This window comes from Sander lucioperca, chromosome 2 (assembly GCF_008315115.2).
Source record: "Sander lucioperca isolate FBNREF2018 chromosome 2, SLUC_FBN_1.2, whole genome shotgun sequence".
In the NCBI taxonomy this organism is placed as follows: domain Eukaryota; kingdom Metazoa; phylum Chordata; class Actinopteri; order Perciformes; family Percidae; genus Sander; species Sander lucioperca.
The window spans coordinates 11,058,199-11,069,740 of NC_050174.1; the positions used below are offsets into that span (position 1 = coordinate 11,058,199).

At 42.5% G+C, this 11,542-nt stretch overlaps 1 protein-coding gene across 2 annotated transcripts; it reads right to left on the reverse strand.

The window, feature by feature from the left end:
* Positions 1–253: 253 nt before the first annotated feature.
* Positions 254–11,542, reverse strand: fem1c (fem-1 homolog c). Of its 2 annotated transcripts, XR_004895194.1 has the most exons (7): positions 10,115–11,542; positions 5,628–5,797; positions 5,346–5,534; positions 3,287–3,798; positions 2,626–2,802; positions 1,823–2,303; positions 254–1,766 (listed from the first exon to the last, which is right to left on the reverse strand). XR_004895194.1 is itself a non-coding variant. In XM_031308876.2 (6 exons), the coding sequence occupies exons 1-6, from the start codon at positions 10,656–10,658 to the stop codon at positions 2,039–2,041; spliced, it is 1,857 nt and encodes a 618-aa protein (XP_031164736.1). In that variant the 5' UTR covers positions 10,659–11,542; the 3' UTR covers positions 254–2,038. The 2 variants fall into 2 exon arrangements, 1 of the variants encoding a protein (XP_031164736.1); XM_031308876.2 differs by having other exon boundaries at positions 254–2,303.

Genomic DNA, 11,542 nt, shown 5'->3' on the forward strand with positions numbered 1-11,542 from the left:
TAAAATTCTCTTTGGGAAATTATTATTCAGTACATTTATATTAATTTCAGTCAGGATGGAAAGCAGCCGTTTTCTTTATGAAATGTTATTTTCCTGATTGGCAGGATACAGTAGTAGTTTGACTGCCTTTCCTCCCAATTAGGCCATGGGAAATTGGCATCTAAAAAGGCTACAAAAACACCATCACTTAGAAACCTTAACATTTGCATAGAAATACACAGAAAATTAAGGAAAAAGACATTTGGACAAGGAGACAAGTGCAACATGGGTTTATTGTCAAATTGGTTATTAAGACATGAACTTGATTAATGCCATATCAAATCTTAAACTCCGCGGTAGTAAAGTGCAGATTCAAATCAAGTTGCCCTGGGAGTTGTCATACATTTTCTATGTCTGGTTCTGAACTGTCAGGTGAAATAGACTGCAATATGAAATCCTATGAATTATGAAAAGCCCTTTTTTCCAACCCACACATCTAAAGCTAATGTGCAAACAAGATAATTCACAAAGCTTTACTACTCTGTACGTCGAGGCGTTCTCCCACTCGTATGGGTCTTCAGTTCTCATACAGCTGGACGATAGTTGTACAAAATGAGCAGAACTGTCCTAGCTGTAGTGTAGTTTGAAGCCTCAGGAGTTCTAATGAAAGATTCTGCAGTGATTGGTTGGTTGATATGCTGCTGCTGCACATTAACAGTGGGCCAATGTTGGTAACCTACCTAGATGTTTTTTTCTTTTTGATGACGATTATTAAAAGAACAATGGCATTTCAAAGGTCGGCCATGTACGAACGTTAAGAGGTCACTTCTGTGTACAAGCCTGCACACTCCAGCGGTTGTAGACACCGAGTTTGGCCGCTGTGGTTTCTAGTGGCAGTCATGTGCATTATGGAATCTCCACGAGGGCCACTTCAAACTGTTGTCCTCAATCATTTGTGTAAGCTCAAAAACACTCTGCCTACAATAAACACACTGGGTGGCACTCACACACACGTACATACACAATCACTCACATTCATTCACTCTTCTTACAACAATCAGTACAATGGTTTTGCCCCCATCCCCCCTTTCTATGCATGAAGTAAGGGGATACTGAAGGAAACGGCAGCAATGAGGTAAACACAAAAACTCATGAGATATTGCACAGACAAGTGCCGGCACAGAATACCACAGTCTCTCTTTCCAACAGCCTAGCCTGTGCATAGGAAGAATAAAGCACTTATGGTGTTTGCAGACATTAAACCCTTCTTGTAAAGCTTTGTTATACACTAAAGTGGGAACGACAGATGAGTCTAGAATCCACACCACTTGGCAGATATCCAGAGTTGCATGACAATAACTACATGTTTTGTAGAAGTACAAAACAAGAGTAACCTAATGACTGAGGAAGGGTCCATGACTGTTGGCAACAGTGATGGGACTAACAAAATATAATCTGAAGTCCCAGCATATGTGGAAAAGCCTCAATCCTTGCTTTGAGAAGAGAGAAGTAGGCAAAGTTGAGGCTAGGTTGGAGCCAGCATGGAGAAAAATCTCTCAAGTTTCTTTCAATAAATAGCATAGTGAAATATGCAAAAAAAAAAAAAAAAAAAAAAAAAAACACACAAAAAAAAAAAAATAGCAAAAATACGTAAACCTCTTGTTCAGTTCATCCAGAGATAGGTTTGTCCATGTTGCAATCCACTCGTAATTCATCCCCACAGATCAAGCTGTGACCAGTCAGCGCTGTGACTTCATGAAACCGCAAACAGAAGAATAAAATGGTAACTCATTCCTCCAATTTACCCCGATCATTTTTCAGTTTATCCTGGTTGAATGAGGACAATTTTTGTTCACACAAATCTTCCAAGTTTATACTCTCCAAAAATAGTTTGAATTTGCAAACCTAACCCACAAAATTGTGTCTTTAAGCTCCTCAAACACCTTGTGAGTCAAGCCCTGAACTATAATGGTCCTCAGTCTATCCAGTCCACTTGGTGTGATCAAACCCCCTCCTCTTTTCATCCATCCATCCATCCATCCCCCTCTACTCACGATCATTATCTGTGGAGCAAGACGAAGGCCTCTAGTTTCTCAGGGATGTTTCCCCGGTAAACGAGGCTGTGCTTGACAATGGCCCTGGCGGCCAGGCACTGCAGCGTGGTGTGGTTTATGGGCTGGATTATATTCCTGGGCAGCTCCTTCTCGTCCAGGAGGTCGCAGGCCGTTTGTTGGAAGGCATTGGTGCTGTCAAAGTGAGTCCCGCATGATATCAGGAGGTTCATGATGTCAGGGTGACCATTGGATGCAGCTATGTGAAGGGGGCTGGCGGGTTGGAAAAGATAATAGCTTTGCTTTAGGATTATACAACAAGACATGCTATCATTGGTGGGGTCTGACATGTTTTTAACCATTTAAACTTTTTTTGCCATTTGTTTAAATGGTGGCTGTCATAATGGCACAATTGGGGGGCTTTTTAGTTATTTTCATTAACCTTACCAGTTTACAGACGAAAGAAATAAAATGACTGTTCTAACCCCTTTAATTATGGTGCTTCTTATTACTAGAAATATTGGTAAAAAATAAAACCAGGATAGTAAAAAAACAATTATGATAGCTGAAACTAGAAGAGAAAAAAAAAACAAACCTGTTGTCATCTTCATCGCGGCTGTTCACATCTGCCCCACACTCAAGAAGGATGGAGGCGACTGTGAGGGAGGGGAACTTGCACACGGGATAGCGGCCCACACAGGTGGTGTTGCGGTCAACTGCCAGGTGTAGTGGACTGTAGCCGTTCTTACCACACGGCTGGAGCTTCAGGAATCTGTGAAGATGTGGAAACTTCACGGTCAAGGAATAGCAATAAGGTGAGAATGAACTACAACCGTCATGTTAACAGCACTAAGCAGGGACAATGTCCCAACTGACAATGAGGACTTTGGGTTCGCTTGAACTATTGGCACAGATTATGAGAGGGTCATATTAAGGTACATGATTAATTGACACAAATTTACCAAAGGCCTGTGTGGCAGAGGTGGAAGGCATTGTTTAGTTTTACTGACACTCTTTATTTGCTGAAAAAGGGGGAAATGAAAGTGCAAGTTCAGACTACCAAAACAAATACAGGGCAGGGCATGACAAAGACATTTTTACAAATCAGGGCAAAGAAAATCACTGCCACAAAAAAATATGCATTTCCCTCAAAACTACTACTGTATATTTTTGTATTGCATGGACACACTCTACAAGATCACGGGGGCAATTTTCCTCACTGAAGGGAAATACAAGTAATTTACAGAGAAACTCACTTATAGATGGTTTCCTTCTTGAAGTGGTCCTGTTCTGCAGTACATGGCACCTTCTCTAAAAGACAAATGAGGTGCAGGATGATTGACAGGGCCTTACTGAGCTGGGCAGGGTCAGGAGGCATCGGTCCATTTTGTTTAACTGCCCGCTCTATCTCCAACACACTCTTGGAAAGGATCCCCATCAAGTCCTCAAATGACACCGATGTTCCCAGGAGCCCTTTGGCTCTGTCCTGGAGCATGAAAGAGAAGAGCTCAGCGAACGACAGCAGGCTGGAGGCCGTCATAGGGCTGAGGGGGTCCAGGTTGCTCTGCTGCATGTCCAATGCATACTTCCACAGATTGATACAGCGCTCAAAGTTCCCAGAGTCAGCGTAGACAGCACCTCTGTAACGGATGTAATAAGACGTGTCTGGATGTTGTGGGCCGAGGATTCTTTCACGGATGAGCAATGCCTGCATGCGCATTTCGTCCGGGTCGGATATCAGCCCATCCAGCTCTTCTCCGTTTGTTACCTAGAAAGACGATTATATGGTCAAGACAATGGCAGGGTGCAGCAATTTAGGGTTTCCATGTACGATGAAATCATGCTTTTCAGAAACTAATTGTTTTAAGACCTGACACTGGACTGCAGTAGTAGGTTATCTGTGTGCGTTTGTATTATACTACATTTGTATTTAGCATTTTCTTCCGTTTCCTTTTTTTGCGTTGGATCAAGCATGGCCCTAAATAGCTAGTTCTTTGTTCCATTTCTTCACAGCAAATGCAAAAATGTGCAGCCTGTGTCTCCGATACAAAAGACTAGAGTGCAACTTTAAGGGATTTTCGTGTGAGTGAATTAAAAAGTAGGGTTGGATATCTTTTGGGTTTCTTCCAATACTTGTGCCTGAACCGATAAGGCTTGGTTATTGCTAAGGCCATATGGTCAAATTGAAATAATTTATTTCAAATGTAATAACAATAACTTATTTTACCAGTCAATTGCTGTTAACAACAAAAAGAAGAACCACTAGATGGCAGAAGGATATTTAACAATAACTTTGAATGCACCATAAGCTTACGAGTTGCTAGTGAATGCAACATTAAGACCCAGTTGTGATCTTTCTCCGACAACGGCAATGGCCACGGTGTCTCAAAGTGCAGCTAGGCTACTCTGTGTCTTTAGCTGCAGACTGTTGTATGTCCCGGTGTTTGAATCCTTTCCAGTGAAATACTGGCCACCTGTTAAGACTGTTTAGCTGTCAGCATTTTATCCAGCTACTAGCTAATGGTATTGCCAGACCTTCCTCCGCAGCACTGCGGGGGAAGGTCTGGCTAGTCCACACAGGTTTCCATGATGGGAGAAAAACGTGCTCTGGTTTATTGGCATTTCTTTAAACAAATCACAATCTTCTTGGGCGTCGCTAAGCACTGGACACAATGACGGTGCCTCTGCAAAATAGCCTCAGGAAGGAACTTGTTTTGGTGGAACGTGTACGTTCAAAAGTTGTTTTAGTCGTGCAACAGAAAACTCAGATTTGACAGACAGTCTAGCTAGCTGTCTCAATTAACCCTGCAGAGACCTCAGTTAACCATAGTCCTCATAAATCTACCGGAGCTTAGAATGCCAACACAAAGAAAGCGGAAGGTGTGGGACATTCGGCCTAAAAAGAGGGACATCTGGCGGAATATCCAGCGGCACCTGAACAATCCCAGAAGTGGAACATCGTTGATATAGACTAATGGTAGGCTAAGGTTAGTTAGGTTAGGTTAGTTTTAACTAGCGTCACGTGCAGCGATGCTTCTGTTGCCTAAAAAGTCTGTTTCGGAGTACCAGAGAACAGTGCAGGCATTTAAATGGCACTGAAATCTGTGTTGCTATTCAGTCCGGTTGATAGCGGTTTAGGAACCGGTCTCATATTGGCACCGGGTTTTGGCACGCAACCCTATTTACAAGCTACTAAACTCTGTGCTACCTTTAACAAATTATGTCCATGTCATAAAACCAATTTCAAGAGCATGTAATGCAGAATTATTTTGGGGTTGGAGCCTGGTGGAAAGACAGACTCAAACTAATACTCACTTCCCTGGCGTAGTCGTATGCCATGATCAGCTGCTTGGATTCTGGTTTATGGACGATGTTGTTACCGTCCATGTACCTGAGGTCCATGGCTCTCTTCCAGTATTTTAAAGCGCCGAGCAGATCTCTCTTCTTGTCAACAAATGTGGCTCCCAGAAGCTCCAGGGCATCAATGCGCTCTGTGTGGCTTGTCTGCAGGAGAAAGAATATCATTACTACTATTCATTATATTCAATAGATTGAAAACACCATAGCCTCACACACACACTCTACAGAAACTCTGACCTGCTGGTGCATCGTCAGGTCGTCTACGATGTTAGTGTGGCCAGTGACGCTGGCAGAGAGAAGGGGGGTCATGCCATAGCCGTCTTGCTCCATGGATGCTCCAAACTGCAGTAACATTCGCATGATCTCCAGACTGCCCGACTCTGCACAGTCATGAAGTGCCGTGTTGCCTGCGAACAATGGACAATTTATGGTGACCTTTCTGCTACAGAACTAGTTACCATAAACAAGTAATGCTAGATGATGTGCAGATACATTTATTGGAGATCGTATATCCATGCTGCCAGATGAGGGGTGGAAACTGTGGCCTGTACTGATGCTGTACGACCATTGAGAAACACCAGCTGAGTCACAGAATTTTTGATAAACAGAAATGGTTTTCGTGCTACTGGTTGGTTTTAAAACTGGCCATTATTAACTAAAATGTTACTACATGTAATATCATAAAAATGTTAGCAAATGTTCTTATTGTTTCTACATAAAGACCTAGAGAGTTACAGCAAAGCCAGAAGTGCAGCCGTTTACTCTGCACGCCATCTTTTCTTTTGGAACATATATTCAAAATGGCTGCAGATCAGACCGATGTCAGGATTATTGAGGAAGACGATTCTCAACACAACTCATTCAGATAGTAAATAGCCAGTCATGCTGCCTCTAGTTCTAGTATAATAATAATAATAATAATAATAATAATAATAATAATAATAATAATAAGTAAACCTGCTGGAAAAAGTTTTCCAGAGAAGATGTCTGCTCAGCTGCTGCAAACCTGTACAGGTGTAGTGTGAAAAAGCATTGCTCGGGTAAATAATGTGCTCCGGTGGCCAGGTTGGCTCAGTGGTTAGAGCAGGCACACATATACTGAGAGGTTAATGCCTCGACACAGAGGTCCAGGGTTCGAATCCGACCTCTGACGATTTCCTGCATGTCTTCCCCCTCTCTCCCCTTTCTCACCTAGCTGTCCTGTCAAAATAAATGTGGAGAAGCCCAAAAAAATAATCTTTAAAAAAAAAAATAAAAAAAAAATTATGAATGTGCTCTGTTCTGACAGTGTGCAATGTTTTGAAACAAACAAGTCTTAGTTGTTTGACTTTACTTGGTGGGTGTGTAGGTAAGACCTGGTCAGATTTGAGCCATTGTGGTACTCTAAACAGTCATCAACACATAATGGACCACATTTTACTATAACAGGTGTTCCACATGTAACAGGTTTTGATAATTCCTCACTGAGAACGGGCAAAATTAAAATGTCAGCTTCTACAGTATTACTTGTGATCAGTGCTGATGCTGAATCCAAGCTTTGAGTGGAAAGACTGAAGGTATATTTATTATTAGGATAAATATATTATTTCAGGGGGGCCAACCGGGACCGAGTTCACTATCACTGCATTTCTTCAAGTTAAGACCGAAACTGAATCTGGGTAGTTTTAAATACAGCACCTCTAAATGCTAGATTCCTGCAGTAGGGTCCCTTTCATGGTGTGCATGTGTTGCCCACTGACATATTTTCAGTGTTTCATGCAAAGAGCAAGAAAACCTTAGAGATCCAGATGAACCTGTGAGTGACCATGACTAATAGCTGCTAGGCAACACAAATGCAAAGGTCTGGAGGTATAATACTACTAAGCATGCCCTGCAAACTTTTCTTTCAAATAGGTCACTCAGCCCTGGAAAGCAGGGTCGATAATCAACTTCAATTGCCTGGAGTTAAACATGAGTAGTCTGTGTTCTGGGGGAGCGCTTATTGATTCCATAAAGTTAAGAAAAAAACAACTCATACAAGTTATTGTGTTCAACACACCTCATAACACTTCATGTTCATTCTTACCAGCCTATCCTGCTTTGCCTTCGCTTGTGTCTAGCCTGACCACTTTCAGTACACTAAGGCTAATCCATATTCAAGCAGACCCGACCAAACAGGGTTAGTCAGGGATTAACCATTATTTATATTCTCTGCAGTGTCTGCCAAAACTACACTGATCAGATTGTTTTTTACTCTTAATCTTGACAAAACTTGGGGGCAGCAGCGTGGCAGGTTTTCCTCATGTTTATTAGAGACGGGTTAACATTGCATAACATTTGTTTAATAGTGCTGTTATGGCCTTGGATGGGCAAAATGCTTTCAAATGGACGTGATTAAGTGATTATACAGTCAATGTTTTAATATTAAAAATTGTATGCCGTTTGCTACAAAGGAATATTACACCATTTCATCATCATGTCAGACTTGCCACTATGGCTCTTTTGGACCTCCCTCAAAACCAGCTGCCACTAGAGTTGACAGTGACAGCTTTTGTGGAGGAACATGTTCCAACAACTTCAATAGTTTTACATAGTGCTGGAAATATGTTGAGCTTTGCTTGTCTGGATGGTGAATTCACTTCCACTAACAAAACAAGTTCATCCACAAACTTAGGAAATCCTTTCCAAAGCCAGGGATTAGTCCGAATACTCATTATGCGCTTCCAAACAGAATTGAGGCTACCTTAAGCCGAAGTGAGGACGGCACCTCAGGTGTTGTACTGAAGGAATTTAATACACTAAGTATTGGTTTGTCTGGGGAGAAAGAGAGCCGACCACAGTATTTTAAGCAGTTCAAATCAGCTGTGTTTGTAGTGTCCCGACTCTGGAACATTATCTTCCTAACTTGCCTTCCTCCATCAACACAAGATCCATTGTTTTTAGAAATTTGCCACTTTACATCTAATATTATTACACATCTACCCCTTCCTGTTGGTTCAGCTGTTATGGGAAAGGGTCTGGGATAGAAAGAGTGTTTTCAACCACAATCACCACACATTATATTGACTTCACTTATTAATACATTGGTTTGTGCAGAATAGAGCACCTGCCTCCTGCTCTTCTACTGGTCAGGAACTAAGCGTCTCGACTTAGGTGTTCTGGCTGAACTGAATGAACAGTGTTAACCCTGAATGCGCCGAATGTGGGTTCATCAGCAAGGCAAGGATAAGCTAAAAGAGCACTGTTCTGACTAGGGCTGGGCAATATATCGATATTGTGATATGAGAGAAGATATCGTCTTAAATTTTGGACATCGTAATGTGGCTTAAGTTTTGTCTGTTCCTGGTTTTAAAGGCTGCATTACAGTAAAGTGATGTAATTTTCTGAATTTACCAGACTGTTTTAGCTGTTCTATTATTTGCCTTTAACCACTTAGTCAGTATATTCACATTGATTATTTAATCTTAAATCTAATTGGTTAGCTATTTTGTTAAAGCACCAATTGAGTGAGGTATATGGTCAAGAATATGGTGATATCTGATTTTCTCCATATCGCCCAGCCCTAGTTCTGACCAATGGAATTGTAGGAGTTGAAGAGTCAAATGTGCACAAACCAATACAGTTTGCAAGTTTGACAGTCCTGTATGATGATTAAACACAAACACCACATAGTATTGACTACCGTAGTATATACATTTTGAGAGTGTTATAATTTGGAACACACTAAATCATACAGATGGTTAAAAGATAATTGGACTATGGTTTGAGATGCTTCTAAGGACAAATTGATACTTTTTCATAACCATGAAAACTAACAGTAACAAACATGAATTCAAACCAATCCCAACAGCTGTGCTGTGGTCCATCATCTCATAAAATACCCTAGAAAAACAGATGTACACTGGTTTTCAGGTATTAAAAAAAAATACCATCCAAGGAGAGCTTGTGACACACCCACAGAATTGGTCCAAGATGACATCACTTCCGCATTCCATTGTGAAACCAGAAATTCATGTTATTATGTTTAGTCTTTTCACATCAAAACATGGAAATGCTTGAACTAGTATCTCATATTGTTGACCCTTACTGCTTATTGCAAAATTCCCATTTAGATATTTGGGTGTAATCACCCGTGAGGGTATTTTACCCGTTTAGTCTATATCCTCTGTATTTTCCATTTCCTTCAGCTTTCTTTGTGTTGGAATTTTAAATTCGGTGGATTTATGAGGACTATTGTTGACTGCTCCTCAGATCTATGCATGGTAAATTGAGACAGCTAGCTATACTATCTGTCCAATCTGAATTTTCTCTCACATTACTATTTTGCAGCGGCTCTGTGCGGAGTTTAGCAGGATTACGACGATTCTGATTAGTTAAAAGAAATGCCATTAACCCAGAGCACCTTTTCCTCCCATCCCTGAATGCTGTGTGGAGTAGCCAGACCCTCCTTCAGGCGCTTTGGAGGAGGGTCTGGCAAAGCGAGACTAACCTGTTCACAATATAAACAAAGCATTTGTTCTTGGATTTTCTCAAACTGTTGCTATGAGATTATGAAATACCTTGATGTATCGTTTGTCTGATAACACTACTGTGGAATAGGGAATTCAAACCATATTAGACATTGAAATTTACACATCTGCAGAATTAATCAGTTTCTTTTCTCAGGGTCAGAGATTGACATGTCATTAAAAGAAGGCCACTAGTATCATCTGTTGCTTATAGCGGTGAGTGTGCTATCCACTCACCTTTCACACTTTTCCTGTTGACATCTGCACCTCTCTCCAGCAGGTACTGTGCAATCTCCTTGTGTCCTTTGTAGCAGGAAATCATGAGACACGTGTGGCCGTGTCTGTTGGCCACCTCCAGGTCAGCTTTGTGCTCCACCAGGTATTTTACAATGTCCAGGTGGCCGTCAAAGCAGGCTGCCCTTAGGGGTGTGGAGTTGGTCAGGGTCGTGCTGTTGACAGAAGCTCCGTGGCCCAGCAGGGACTGCACCACCTTCAGGTGACCCGCCGCCGAGGCTGCCCAGAGAGGGGGCGCTCCCTCAATGGTCTCCCCGTCAAAGTTCACCGAGCCCCCGGCCTCAACAGGCGCGCTGCAGCACTCCAGCAGATACTCCACTAGGTCCAGGTGGCCGTATCGGGAGGCCATCAGGAGCGGGGTGGCCCCGTTTGTCTTCTCGCCCATCAACTTGGTCACCTCATGTCCATCTTTGTTCTCCAACAGTTTCTGTAGCAGCCGGAGCTTACCGTCCCTGGCTGCGTTAAATACTGCTGTCTTTAAATCCATCTCTGAGCGTTAGTTTCACTGTTAAATAAAAGGCAACGATGTCCGTGAAACAATCGGCCAACGTTTACTCGAAGTGTAATGTTGCTGTGTCCAGGTGAAGCTCGGGACCCTTTGTTTACAAGCTCCGACTCACTAACGTTAGCTAGCGTTTTGGTTAAAAGCCCACGGCAAATTGTCTTTCTAAACTTCAGCTTTAAAAATTGGCATCACCAGCCAGTTGTGTGAATCTCTAAATATATTAAGAACTCAAACGTTTGAGATGACCCATGGTCCAGTAATGCATTTGTCGCCAAGATAGCAAGGCTAGTCAACTTCCTTGATTAATTCAGCTAGCTAACCGACTAGCTAGCCAGCTAACTAACGTTACTTTACACCTCTTTATTGATCGTTCAGCCGATACCCATCTACTGACATGTCTTCCCCTCCGAGAAGCTCGCCTCCATTAGATCTGCTTCCTGTGATGGGCATTGTTCCACAACACACTGCTGAGACGTTATTTATATTCGCTTCCTAAGGGCCGACCTATAGACATCCACCCCCACCCGTTACGCCGTGCTGTTGTTAGCTTATTCGCTAGTTAGCCATGGAAAACGACGTTCGGTCTCTTGTTCGGCCAAACAATCAGGGGATACCCCTACTGTCCGGGCAGCTTTTCTATAACACACACGTCGAAAAGCAAGCGAGAGACGTTACCCCCAAAGCGGCGAACAACACTCGTCCGTGTAGCCCCTCAGCAAGCTGGCACGACAGTAATCTCAGCGAAGGTAAATATGGACGGCTATCCACCCACGGCTCGACCGGATGATCACGACTCAGTTTCTGTCAAATCGCAAACCCAACGCAGTCTTTTTTCTCGACTAGCGCAAGTGATTGACGTGTGAACG